General features: G+C 36.7%; 1 protein-coding gene across 1 annotated transcript in view; it reads left to right on the top strand.

Annotated features, from left to right (window-relative positions):
- HCN1 (hyperpolarization activated cyclic nucleotide gated potassium channel 1) overlaps positions 1-11588 on the top strand; it is a 199877-nt gene extending 188289 nt beyond the window's left edge. Inside the window, exons 7-8 of the mRNA XM_027634972.1 lie at positions 6825-6989; positions 8863-11588. Coding sequence (XP_027490773.1) covers positions 6825-6989; positions 8863-9698 — 1001 coding nt within the window. The 3' untranslated portion in view covers positions 9699-11588. The remainder of the gene's footprint in view (positions 1-6824; positions 6990-8862) is intronic.
- The last annotated feature ends 3352 nt before the right edge of the window (positions 11589-14940 follow it).

Below are 14940 nucleotides of genomic sequence, written 5' to 3'. Positions count from 1 at the left end.
AAACATACAGTTATATATCAATCTTGTCAAAATATACAAAAACCATTACAAAATGACTGAAAAGTCAATGACTTATTGCATCCAAATGTGCCTTGAAATGTAATATATGCTCAAAATGTCTTTTTCCACATCACCATTTATTTATATCACAGTAGATAATATTTTAAGGGCTCTGCAAAGTTTTTTTTAATGACCTTCACATGAAAATATTAAGGGACCTGCTCTGAGTGTCTCAAAACATCCACATTAGTTGCAAGTTATCACACTGCTTTTTTCAGAACTGCTATAAAATATTGTATTAAGATTTAATCACGGAAACAGACTGATTAAAAGCAAGAGTTGTTTCAAGAAACAGGCTTCTCCTAGGTAAGTGCCATAAATGCTAGGAGCTAAGCAAAGAAAGGACCGTACTCTCAGGCTTGTTGGCAAACCCTAAATAAATATGAAATGTTTTTTAAAATAAGTACTTCTATATGAATTCCATCAAATTTGGCGTCAATGAAAGGTAGGCAATTCTTTTCAGATTAATTATTTTTGTTATTTCTTTTGCTATTTTTATATTAAATTAAATAAAATAGGATAAACTAAACAATGAACATACTGAGAGTTCATGTCTCTTTATGCACTTCAGAGGCAGAAATTTCAAATTACTACAAACAACTGACCTATGAGGTTTTTTGTTTGTTTGGGATTTTTTGGTTTTTTTCATTTGGGGCTTTTTTAATAGGATGACTAATAAGGGCAACAACTATCAAAAATTACAAAGAGATATATTTAAATTAAGCTTAGGTAAATAGTTAAAAAAATAACTGGAGGCTGAAACTGAGATATTACAGAAGTTGGTTTTAATTCTAATTGGCCATTTTCAGTCCCTCTTCAAATAGTAACCACTCGGTCAGGTATCCAGGCCTCCTACATGGACATTCTCTCCAACTGATGAACCCAGATATCTGAAAGCAACTTTACAATTACTGCTGTCACTTTTTAAATGGAAAGGTCATGCAGGCAATATCTCCTAACTCAAACTGTCTTGTCTTAATTTCATATTTAGTGTAAATAACATGGTAAAAGGTGCAATTTTTGCATAGCTTTCTTTTGGACAGTCTAGACCACAAATCTGGCTGTAAAAGGCAGGAATTATCTCTATTTTCCTGCCTCCTTAAGATCTCTCCTTTGCTGCAGAAATGTTCCTGTTGAGCAGTGACTACAGTGTAGGGTTCCTTAAATGTAGAACTGAAGTTTTTAGAACACAGATCACTGAAACTCATTTAGTTGGCATAAACTACATTCCTACTAATCATAAGACGTGGTGGTAGTTATTTTAGTAACTATAACAAAAAGCAGCATATCCCCAAGTTTACTATTCTGTGTACTAGTAATAATATATTGAAAGATAAGAAGAATGCATTAAAAAGTTAGGAAAAATATAGATAAATGCATTTACTGTTTTCCAGAGTTTAATAAGGAAAAAGGAAACAGAAATGCAGAAATGTATGTTAAAGTAATGTGTTATCATTTGAAACAGCTTCTCCCCATTTACTGATTTTTTTTAATTGCTTGAATTTTATATAGTCCTTTCCTAAAGAAAAAAAACATTACTCACATTACATGTTGTAAAGCTGAGAACAGAGTGCCCCGTGCTGAAGGTCCCTTCCTGTGACTGGCACTCAGAGAAAGTGCCCATTAACTCATCTCTGCTCAGTGGACAACTTCAGTAGCTTGAAGGAAGCAAAGAACTATTGATCTTTATTACATGCCAAGTAGTTGCTGTTATAGCGACTTATGTTAGAAAATAAGAACAGCCTAAACCTGGTAGTTCTGAGTTTTGTCTATGATAGTTCAGTAAATCATTGCTTTCTATAAAATAAAAAATATTCTAATCCACTGTCCTGTTCTCAGAAAATATTTCCAAGTCTACTAGACTGACTGACCCAATCCTTTGAACTGCTTTAATTTTCCATCTTTCTTCTGCTGCTCAAAGCAACCAGATGGTCTGAATAGCTTCTTGCCCATTTGCACAGCAACGTATATGCCTACTACAAGATGAAACAAGTTTCCTGCTGAGGAACTGAAGCAGCAGTCAGCTGTCCTCAACTGGGAGGACACCTCATTAGATCCTGTAATATTAAATCTGATAGATGATGGGAAACCTGTTAGAGCTTTGGAAGGGGACAGAAATGCATAGAATTATTGCTAATTATTTTTACTTGCCTTCAATAGGGAGAGCGCTATACAGCTAAAATACTATTGACTTCATTTATTCATTACTACAAAAAAATTATTTCTGCACCTAATAAAGTGAACTTGTGCTTTAGTTCTGCTGTTTGTGTCCTTGCAAGACAAAGGTGTGCACACAGTAATTCATTGTATTAATTTTCTACACTAACTATTTACCATCCTAAGCTAAGAAATATGTTCCATGGAGACAGGACTGGTTTGGTGTCCTTCAATGAGCATGCTAAGTACTGCACTCATACCTCTTTATCAACTAGTTTATCTGTTGGTGGACACATTTTGTCTGCGAGGCAACTTTATACTGACATTTGAATTTTTGAAGATTTTAATCTCTAGTCAAGTGTTAGTGTGACATGAAGTTGAGTAATTACATCTGGAGTATAATTTATATGTAAAATGAAGTGATGGTGACTAGAAAACTATACACTTTCAGATAAACTGTACTGGTTCTCAGAGTAAAAAGGGATTTTTCCTAGGTCAGTGTAAAGTGGACACAGGAAACTATTGCTAGGGTGGCCAATAAATATATTTCCATCCAGTAAAGACTAAGGAAGCAATGCAACATCATACAGGGTGCTGGTGATTAACCTCTTCCACATTCCCTGCAGTTATTTTCTTGAAGAAAAAAAGTGTTCAGGAATCACATAGCAACGGGGGGGGGAGGGGAAATTATCACCTACAGTGGCATATCAATACAGTCCATAAGAACGATTAACCTGGTCTCAGTTGGAACCAAAACTGTGGCCTTATTAGCCTAATTCTTTAAAATTCATCCTGTGGGTTGCACCATTTAGACTTTCCTGAAGTCAGTCTTCCGTATTGCCATTTTTAAGGTATGTAGAATTTCCTATCCAGAGTGTTCTGTCACATTAAGACAATAATAAAATAGAACTTATGCATTCCCTGTTTTATATGGATATGGGCAAGCTTCTTCAGAAATTCATAGTGTTCCAAAAATTCAACCTGATGCTCTTGCTGAAATACTGCCATGGCATTGTAGAATCACTCTAGATTGAAACAACATTTGAGATCACTGAGTCCAGCCATTAACCCAAGCACTAACAATTCCACCACTAAACCACATCCCATGTATGTGTGCATCTAAGATACTGGTGATCAGATTATTTTATTTATAACCTTCAGAACAACTTTAGCTTTAAACTTTTATTGTTGTGCTTTTTAGTCAATGCCTTGACATTGTATTTAAGCCTTTTTCATATTCCTTTGAGCTGTATTGTTCTGCAGGAAAGAGCTGACCCTAGCAGAACACAAATTATGATTTTCACAGATGAAATAATTACATTTGTATTACATACAGACTGTAAGAATAAATCTATTTTTTTAGCATCATTTAGTGCTTTCAAAGAGTGACATTTCATTAGGGCAGTGATAGACATTTGTTTCAAAATGTTCTAGGGAACAGTTATCCACGAGATTAAATAATAAAGTAAAACTTGCATTAAGAATTGAATTACAGGTTCATTGTAGCCTAATACATAATTATTAATTGGAATTAAAGACATGCTTTTGTTTGGAAAGGAAAGATAGAAGTATTTGACACACTGAAAGCATCAGCATGAAGGTAAGGCACCATGCCAAATGCAGACAGAAATATTAGTAATATGCTACTGACGCTTATTTTTATTCTAATAGAGAACCTTGTTTGTCCAAGCTGTTTGAAAATAGTCTGTGCGCTTTGTATTTCACTAGACACTCTTGTGTTATTATTGTTTGCATTTCCTAGTCTATTTAAATCAGTTGAATGTCAAGGAAAGCATAATTATTGAGGGCACCATGTGCACTCGATGCTACTAAGACTAATTTTAAATATATCATGAATATTTTCATTACTTTGTTCTTTTCATGAAAAACAAACTTTGATTTATTTAAATGAACACAAGTGTTTGATAGGAACATATTTCAATATTCTGTGTTCTTCGTCTCTGATCCAGGTAAAAGAGATTTTGTATATTATGTCTTATTAGGATTGAGAGTCTGTTCCAAACAAATAACTAATAGATGAACACATACAATTAACAAACACATTAGTCTTGTGGCCAGAGTACAAATTATGCCATTGGTGCATGTAACAAAGCAATATAGAGGATGTATCAGTGACTATAATACAATTCTTATCAGTTAAGACACATTGCTGGAAATGCAGCACTGAAGTATTCATCAGATGATATTTTTTTCTGTGAGAAGCTGTAGTTCATCTTTTGAATGACACCATTCAACTGGATTTAGAACACAAAGTTTTCCTAGCTTCCTGAGCAGGCAGGCTCCACAGCAGCAGTCCCTGCTCAGTTTCTAGGCACTTGGGACATTTGTCATGTCTTTTCTGACCCATTCTTTATTGTCTTATCTAACTAGTACACTCCATTATGGTTACTAAAAGCCTTGCAAACAGATATTCTTCAACCAGAAGTTGTGAGTTAACAGAGTTCTGTACATTATAGTTTTCAGTGATTTTTTTTTTCTATTCCCCTTACTTGACAAGAATAATAAAAGATGAAAAAAGGGGAAAAAAACAATTGTATTTGTTGCACCAATATCCATTCATTCCATGGTCCCAGTCTCCTGTGATGAAATCTAACATTGTCTCTTATGGCTTCTTCCCATTCTTTTTGTTTAAATTATCTAAAATACAGTGGTCAAGACTACTAATGATGAAAACTGTACTTTCTCCATTTTTTTCCTGCACGCTTCAGAATTATTTGGATACAAAGACAGCATTTGTTTTGTTTGGGGCGTTTGATGCTTTTTCAACCTAAGTACTTGTATTTGTTGAGAACAGCAGAAGATATTTCTTTATGTCTCTAGTACTGTTTGCAGCAACTTTAATTGAAGAAAGCTGAAAATCAAAAGGTGATCATTAGTCACACAGATTTTTCAGACAGTTATCTATAAATTCAACCATGTATTGTAAAACTTTATTATTTGCGAGATCTGAAGAATATCTTAGGAAATGGAGCAGGCATTCACTGCATTTAACTGCTCCCTTTGGGCAAAATGTCCTTCTCACTCTTGTAACTAAAATGCAGAGGGTTCAGTCTAAGAAGAAGAGGTTGGGGTGAACTAGGAGCTAGAAAAGGAAAGGGCTGACCTCTTGCTATACCTGGCTGTTTCTTTACAGTAAGTTGTCATTATTGCATGGGCATCAAGTTTTGTGAGGAACTTCAGGTCAAGAACCCTTGCAACACCCAGTAGTCTCTATAAATTCTTGCAGCACTGTTAGGGTTTAAGCACATTCTGTGCTAGTACTGGTCCCATGTTTATTTCCTTTAATTTATCCACTGCAATTTAAGCATTTTATCCCCTAAGCCTTCAGGGTAAGGTAGTATGTGGAAATTCCTCAAGAAGTACGAGACAAAAAAAAAAAATCAAGGTTCTTTACATTCTAGATTAACAAAAGATTTATTTTCTAAAGACATACAACAAAAAAATAAAAGAACTTCATTGGCACTTTGTATAACTGAAGTCTGAGGAAGTCTAAGGTCTATTTTTGTTAGGAAAGAACATTTGTTTTTCCACACTTGAGAATGATAGTTTGATTGACACTGAGCATGTAATGGACACAAAAGCAACATAGGAGACAGTTTCCTACTTTGTATTTAAATATGAACAGGTATGAACTCATAACTCTTGACTGCTGGAACTGGTTAGGGAAACTATCTCTCATCCTACCTGAGCTCAAGAATTCTTGATATTTCTAAATGCTTTCTTATTCCCCAGCTTGAAAATATACTTAATGTAAATTAATCTAAGTACATAAATATTCTACTCCATGTTATGATGTTACATGCCTTAGACATTTACTTTGGTCTTTATGCAGTAACCCTGTTACTGTGGGTTTTAGAATCAGCAATCACAACTTTGGGGCTGTATCCTGGGACTCCGCATATAGCTTTGGTTTCCACTGTTCCAGAATAACAAATTTCTGTTGCAGGCACTTGCAGAGAAAAGCTACTAGACTAATCAAATGGATTCCATTTTTTAGCCTAATGAGAAAAAAAGTCTAAAGTCCTAAGTTTGCTCTCCTAAAATACCTAGCACATAAACTCCAAGGAAACAGAAGGCATTTTCATGCTTCAAGTATTTTTTTTTATAACAGCTCTTTTATTCAAATATCATTACATCATGTACTGCATTGGCTTAGTAAATCTAGTGAATTATTAAAGGCATTGGTCCTCTATGGCAGTTGTATATATAAAAGAAAATCAATATAATCACTTGGGTTAATTCAGCACTTGGGTTAATCAAAGTCAGAAGGCTGTGTTTGACAGCTGATGGACCGTTTCTTATAACTTGAAGCGTTATTTTAAAAAGGCTTGATAAAATCAGAGTTCAGAGCAAGAAAACCTACAGGCAGGTCTCTTAATGAACATGAGTTTTTTTTTCAGAGTACCAAAACCAGAATCAAAGACCTCCAAAATTGCCCCTGCAAGCTTGTGTAAACAGCAATAGAAAAATTATTACTGAGTACTGAATTATTACTTGTTAGCACTGAGTCAATGTCTAGCTTTTAAGTTTCGCAAGGTTCACTAACTTCTTTGTTTCCTGTGTGTGTTGAATTTTTCTCTCCACAGAGATCTGCCTTTTGACCAAAGGCCGTCGAACTGCCAGTGTAAGAGCAGACACATACTGTCGCCTGTATTCCCTCTCAGTGGACAATTTCAACGAGGTCCTGGAAGAGTACCCCATGATGAGAAGGGCCTTTGAAACAGTGGCAATTGATAGGCTAGACAGAATAGGTATTTATTTTTTTTCCATATCCTTAATTCTTAAAACCTTTCTGCATTTTCTTTTCCTTGAGTTGCATGATAAAATGACACTCTTAAAAATGAAAACTCCTGTCATAAGTTTTGTTTGTTATACAGCAGTAAATGTTTTGTTGATCTATAAATAACACGTGTGCCAACATGAAATTTTGCAATCTCACTTTTAAATAATAAAAACCACAAAGTTTTAGAAAGTTTTCATACTCTTTTAAGCATATTTTTCATACTTTAATTATCATTAGTATTATTTATTAGTCCTGTAGATTTCTTTTGCTGCCTTCAGCACTTGATAGGATTTATGCTGTTTCATGAGCTGTAGATGACATTTTCCTAAATAAATTGCTTAGAGATGACATCTATAATGCTGGGAAGAGCTGAAGCCTCTCAGCACTCACAAACTCCTTGTTTGTTGAAGTGAATTAATCCTTTGCAGTAGGGCTCTCATTTTCCTCACAACATGGGCACTGCTAGCCTTGATGGCTGCACACTGGCATTGCTCAGATCTGCTTGCAATCAGAAAAGCAGGCCAACAACATCCAAGTGAAAGGCAGAAAGGTATGGCAGATTATCAAAACAGGGGGTGTGAAATTGCCATCGTGCATCCCAATATTCTGGACCTCTGTAATAGGACACAGTAGGCAAAATATATGGTCTTTGGTCAGGAGAATTGCACTCTGATTATCGACACTGGTTTTAAAAGGCAGCTGTGAAAAAACTCACAACTTCACAATAAAATTCCAGTGTAAGGATTTCTCCACATCCCTCTTTCTGAATACTTGTAGTTTCTTCAAAATTAAACCAAAAAGAATTGCAAGGGACTGTTGTGCTGCCTGTTCTAAGCTGAAGATGTGATTTGGAAAAAAGTATATTTTCTTTAGTATACCAAAAAGAATTGCAATACAGGTATACAGGTTTCTAATTTTAATAGAGGTGTTTTAGTATTCTGCAGATTATGAGCACTCCATGCATTAAACTCTTAAAATTTGTCTCTCGAGACTCTCTGAAAATGTAGTCCAACTCTAAGTAATAGGTGCTTGAATAATATTAGCAGTAAAGTCCAGTCCATTTGGGAATAGCAATCCCATCTGAAGTGTTTTATCAGAAAAAAAAAAAAGGAGCAATTGAGTGCCATTGTGTTCCTGTGCATCTGATGACTCAGACAGAATAGCATCTACATCTTGCAAACACTGGAACCCATCAAGCAGACATTAGGATGCAGTGTACAGCAGTCTTTATTCTGCAAGCAGGTTGTCACATTAGCCATAAGTTCATATGAGTTCACATTTAAAAGGATGATTTCTTGTCAATTGGTAGCCACTGGTTACTAATGTCTAGTTATTACTTCCCAGGAATGTGCTAGATAGCAGGTGTATTTATGTTATGTTAACAGCTCAGTGAAAATCTGGTTTTGCAATGAACAGAGAAAGATGATGTAGATGCAGAGCACGGTAACTCTTGCTGTAAGTTGTTCAGTAAATTGCCATTCTTACATGTAATTGTAGTAACAGCAGTAAAATGCAAGTGAAGAGGCACATAGAGTCCGAGCATCTGAGCACAGGGGTCTTACACGAGCCCGCTGCGCTGGTGCGGGGAGGGGATGTACAGGCTGCAGGTGGAGGCAGCCATGGGGAGCTGTGACCAGCGTGGGCCACTGTGGCAGTGCCCGGGTGGCGCAGTCCCCTCCTGCACTGGGCTGGGGCGGAGCAGGGGCCTTAGTTCAGCCACCCGGTGCCTGCCGAGGCTTTTACAATACACAGCACCCATGCTGGGTGCTGAAACACAAAGCCAGAATGGGGCTCTGCCCCCTGTGCCTCAGGATCACTAACTCTTCTGCCTCTCTGTGAAGGGAAGAAGAACTCAATCCTCCTGCAGAAGTTCCAGAAAGACCTCAACACCGGCGTTTTCAACAATCAGGAGAACGAGATCCTGAAGCAGATCGTGAAGCACGACAGGGAGATGGTGCAGACCATCGCCCCGGTGAGCCTGCAGCAGATGCCGGCCCTCAACTCCAGCACCTCGGCCTCGTCGTCGCGCGGTCGGACGCAGTCGCCACCCGTGTACAGCACCAGCAGCCTCTCCCACGGGAACCTGCACTCCCCCTCGCCCAGCACGCAGACGCCCCAGCAGGCTGCCGTCATCCTCTCGCCCTGCTCCTACACCACAGCCGTCTGCAGTCCGCCGGTACAGAGCCCGCTGGCCGGCCGAACTTTCCAGTACGCCTCGCCCACCGCCTCGCAGCTCTCCCTGATGCAGCAGCAGCAGCAGCAGTCGCAGCAGCCGCCGCCGCAAGCGTCCCAGCAGCCCCCCGGCGCGGCGCAGAAGAACGAGGTGCACAAGAGCACCCAGGCCCTCCACAACACCAACCTGACGCGGGAGGTGCGGCCGCTCTCGGCCTCGCAGCCCTCGCTGCCCCACGAGATCTCCACGCTGATCGCCAGGCCTCACCCCACCGTGGGCGAGTCCCTCGCCTCCCTCCCGCAGCCCGCCCCGGGTGCCGGCGTGCCCCCGGCCGGCCGCGCCTCCGTCCCGCAGCGGGTCTCGCTCTTCCGACAGATGTCCTCGGGAGCCATTCCCCCGAACCGGGGGGCCGCGCCGCCCTCTGCTCCCCTGCAAAGGGATTCTTCCACAGTCTTAAGCACAGAGCCCGAGGGAGACAAACCGCGTTTCGCCTCAAACTTATGATCCCTGATGACTGTGAGCAACAGACTTTCAACAAACCGAGCACCATCCCCCGAACTGTTGTAGCCTGTTTCCTAATGTTCCCCAGCAGTCTACTATGAGAAAAATACTTTAGATAGCTTTGCCCTATGTAACGAATGTAAAAATTATATATGTATATGTATATACATATATATGTATACATATATATATTAAAAGAATTTAAAAAACTTGTTTGAATTCATGTCTTCCTTGCTCTCAACCATTAAAGAAAATTAAATTTAGCTGTAATGTTTTTAATGTGTTGACTTCAAAATCAGCCTAAGAGCTGTTCTCTGTCTAGGGGATCTGCTATTTTCATGGGAGAATTGTCAACACAATAACAAACAAATATATTAAAAAAAAAAAAAGAAAAAGAAAAAAAGAAATATCGGTTTGACTAACAAGTAACACGTAGCACTGACCGAGTGATATTCTGAAATCTGTGTTATTTCATTTATTGCATATATGATGTTAATTTCTTGTGAAGAATTCAGTTGTTATTTTGCATTACATTTCATATGTTAGCACCATCCATTTGGATTTAGGTTGGAAAAGCATTATATTGCAAACATCTGCAGTCTAAAGGGTGGCACTAGCACTCCTCTGGATAGGTTGTAACCTCATGACATGTCAACCCTTCTGTTGTTTAAGAAAATTGGGTGGACTTTGATCTTCATATTGCTAAAGACTTTTACAAAGACTAAATATTGCCATTGTAAATAACTTTTTAGAACCAAGCAAAAATAGCTGCTGTGTGGTGTACCATTGCAAGGTCTTTGTTTAGGAATTTAGGTTCCGCTTTTCACTTCAAAATTTACAGTTTTAAAATTTGTTAAAGCTAAGTGCAACACAACTGTTAAATTGTAATGCAATGGCTTAAAACCTACGGTGTTACTTTTACATGCAATGTTTTATGCAAAATTGTACGCTTGATCCTGCAAACCGCTTGTACTTCACCAATACCATCACTTTTCTTCTTCTTGCCCTCAATAGCATCTGAGAATATTCCATGCATGCTTTGGAAAAAAAAAAAAAAAGACGATAAAATAGGTTTGGTCAGTAGGAAAAGGCTTTATGGTATCTTAGAAAATAATAACCATTCATTAATTGTGTCTACCTTAAAATTCCTATAATGCTGACTTTGAATCTCTGGTTTAAGTCTAGAAGTGAGGTTTTTCATTTAAAGGATTATTTGTAAACCACAGCTTGATTTAGACTTTCAGGTGCTTTCTGTGTCTTCACTGTAGTTTTGTAGTTGACTGTGGTGTTAATTTACAAAAATAAATATAATATAGCATCAAGTCTGTCTGGAAATGCACGATTTGCTCTGTGTATATTGTAATTAAATGGTTAGTATATCCTAAGGCATGTAGTGTCAAACATAGCCCATAGGTATGAGGTTTATTATTTTTTATGTCTTCAAAACAGAAAGGAAATGGTGACAGAAAGCAGGGTTAAAGCATACTGTTTTGTGAACATTTTGTTTTGTTTGCTCAAACCTTCACATTATCTTATCCAGAAAAAAAAAATTCGTAATCATTTGTGCCTGATTTGTCACATTAAATAGAGATTGAGACTAAATGTGTCATAATTCAACTCATTAAAAATCAGCATTATGGATATGATATAAGCATATATTCTGTTCCTTAAAACCAGGCTGATTCATGTTAAGGAAGTGAATGCAAAGGAGTTCTCTTTCCATTAATGCTGAATTTAACGATGCATGGAAAAATTAAATAACATCACAAACTACGTAATGCAGTGAATCCAGATGTACTTGAGAGCCAAGTAAAATATACTAAAGCTAACAGAGCTTGAGCCCATGCTGCCTGTTATACGTTTTACTAAAATGGTACATCAAATAAAATTTTTTAAAAATCTTCCTTTTTTTTTTTTTTTGCTGACTCACACTCACCAGTAAAAATCGATGTAATTAACCCACTAACATGCTGCTGCCATTAATTTAAGTGACCTGGAGTGGAAATGGGGAAATGATTGTTTAAAAAGTGTCTCAAACATTATGGATACGCTGCAAGACCATTTATTTATCAGTAAAATACCCCTTATATTATTTTAATGCTAACAAATTCTGTCAGTTAACTAAGATCATGTACTGATCTTGAAAACTGTTTAAGGTTTACATTTAATAGGAGAAATGGGGTTAGTAGCAAAATATTTTTATATATATTTTTATTTTATTTTAAGCACTATGAAGAAATATTAATTCACATGGTCTTTCAGTGAAACCATAAATAATTTTTAATGACTTTGTAATAGAGTGGACAATATCTAGGATTTGTATGTTAATTAAAAAAAATGGTACAGGGTATAAAATTATATACGTATATATATATGTATGTATGAATGTATATATACTTAGATTAAGAAACAAATGACTCACATTCCTGTAATATAAAGGTCCATTGCTAGTTTCAGAAGTGACCTATTTTCTCTGTACATAAGTAAGCCCATAAGTATGAAATCTCACATCTGTACAAGTTGCAATGTATTAATGAAAAAAGGTTGGATCTTACTGCTGCTGGGAAGACTATAGGTCTGGTTCTTACAATAACTGTATGATCAGGGATGAGTTAGATTTTTTCTTTTGTCTTTGCTCAAAGCCATAAATAAACAAATATAAAAGATTATTAATAAATTGAAGAAAATATATAAAAAATAAAACCATGAATATTTTTTTGTTCCAGTATCTTTATAACTGAGAAAGTTTTGCTTTAATATGGAAGAAGAATTGTTGCTTATCTCTTTTCTTTATTCTGAGCCCAGAAGTGGTATGCACTAAGTGTGGGGAGGTGGAGAGAAAACTGCCTTAGTAATTATGCGCACTCTTGAAAGAAGGGGGCTTAGGAATTCAAGGATACTACCTTATTTACTCAAGCAATTCCTAAACTATATTTCCTCTTCAGATCAGAGGAATTAATTTCCCTACAAAACTTTCATTTAAGTCATTAATATTTATCTGTAATATTTTTTAAGTACAAATATTTGAAATTTACATTTGTTTTTGTATAAAATATTAAATATCCCGGTAGAAGATCCTAAAGAGCTGTAAGTATAACTTAAGGAAACTGTATTCTGTCATATTTTCACTTTATCTTGCTGTGTGTGCCAATCCCAGATGATATACCTCTGAACTTGTGTATAATAGTTCAGATGTCAGGGGAACACTGATGTGAAATTAATGTTCATTATTTATATTTTAGGACATTGTAAATTAAAAAGTATAGTGCATTCAAAGCAATAGCACATTATGTGTTTTACATTATCTTCGGTAGGATCAGTAGAATCCTAGACTGATAAACTGATTTAAGCAAGCATGAGTAGTTGTATTTTCAATTTGCACTCTAGAGTATATTGTGAATTCCTTTCACTTGTATTTAAGTTTGTTTTTTTCACTTTGCATTACTAAGATATTGCTTCAGTCTGACAGTAGTCAATGAAGTGATTTTCAAAAATACCATCAGGGCACTAGAAAAATCTTGTTTAGCAGCAACAGTTCAGTTCTCCTGTCTACATTTGACCACTGCACAAAGTATACTTTGCTCTTTGGTTCAGTCTTATTATTCCATACATGTTTGCGTGCAGAACCAAAAGAAACAAAGGATTGTTTTTAAGTGATATTTCATATCCCTGTATATGGTATTGATGTGTATCTACACACCAATTTATGTATTTTTAAAATCTCTCCATTTCGAGTGTCTATATCTACCTCAGCTTACTTCCTACCTTATCTTGAACTGGAACCAAAGTAAATTTTATTTAAAAAGCAAACTTTCATGTCTTGATGCATGTCATTAAGAGTTAAGCTTAATATTTCTATTTTCAAAATTTATTCATGAGTTATCAAACCAATTTCAATATTTCTATACATTTGCATTAATTTCTACTCTACAAGTGACATTGTCCAGTGAAGAAAAACATTTTATTTTGAAAATAAGATGTTAAATTTTTAAATGAGCCTGCAGTTCAACTGCTCTGGAAATATGCAGTGATGTTAGTAATTTCTGCTGTTCTTAAGTCCTCTACTCATTCCAAAAAATTGTTACAATATAGGAACAGAAAGTGTTTACAAATCATGGGTCTGAGCTACACGCACTCTAAAAATTGAGTGTGCAGATTTATTTGTTTAGTGGACTTGGCCTTTCGTCTCCTTCCTTTTTAATTAGGGAAGAGTAAGAGCATTAATATTGCCCTGGAGCATGTCCTATGAGAAATACATGCTGTGAGTCTTGAATTGGTACATTTTTCACCAACAATCAGTACCGAGCACTCCGTTGCATACTTAGCACTAGAATGCTAGTGTGAATCACACCCTGGCTGGCCCAGTGGACGCCATCCAGATGGTATAATTTCTGATCCATGGTTACCTTTTTTCTCATCTCAGTGAAGACGTAGTACTTTCACATGCAATATCTTAACAGGAGTGTGGTAGCACTGAATTTTTCAGGTCAAGATATAGGCACATTAGAAAGAGAAAAAACAGGAACATTAGAAATAGAAAAGCAGTGATAGTAGACAAGCAGAGTACCCAACTAAATTAATTGATTTTAAATCTACCTGTGTATCTTCCATATACATTTTTAAATATTGCTATCAATTCCATTAAATGGTTTAAGAGGTATTCCAGGTCAGGTGATCCTTGGCCTATGAACTGATGGACTCAAGCACACATTTGAACTGAATCTAAACTTTTCCTCATCCTTGCAACTGTTCCTGTCATATGATGTTATTTCACCTGCTTGCAAAAGATACCATATTTTTTTTACCATTCTCCAGTTTTACGCGTCAGATTTGGAATATGGTTCCCCCTATACTCTGCTTTGAAGAGATTATGCAGTGCTGAGTTAGTTCTTGCTGAAAGGTCATTTGCAAGTTTGGATCAAGTAGAACTGCAGCACAAAAGAGAGGAGATTGAATGTCGTAGTTTCAATCAGTCGAAACTAGCCTGTGCACTAAAGGGAAGCAGGTACTTGAACCATTTTTCTGGAAAGTCGTCAGGGTACTGGAGGGACTCTTACACAAACCCGTGGTTCAATCTGAAAATGCATCTCCAATGTCAGCTGCTTCTGGACTCCACAGTTACTGAAAAGTTTACATAGACACAAGCCATAGTTCCTATAGCATTAGTGAAGCATCTCATCTGTCTTCTGTTTAATGACTACTCCACTCTTTATAGGTTCCATATTGCACTTGACATCACAAAATC

Source organism: Corapipo altera, unplaced genomic scaffold (assembly GCF_003945725.1).
Source record: "Corapipo altera isolate COAL_440 unplaced genomic scaffold, ASM394572v1 61411, whole genome shotgun sequence".
NCBI lineage: Eukaryota > Metazoa > Chordata > Aves > Passeriformes > Pipridae > Corapipo > Corapipo altera.
The sequence above is the reverse complement of the archived record's forward strand: the minus strand, read 5'-3'. Positions and strand labels throughout refer to the sequence as shown.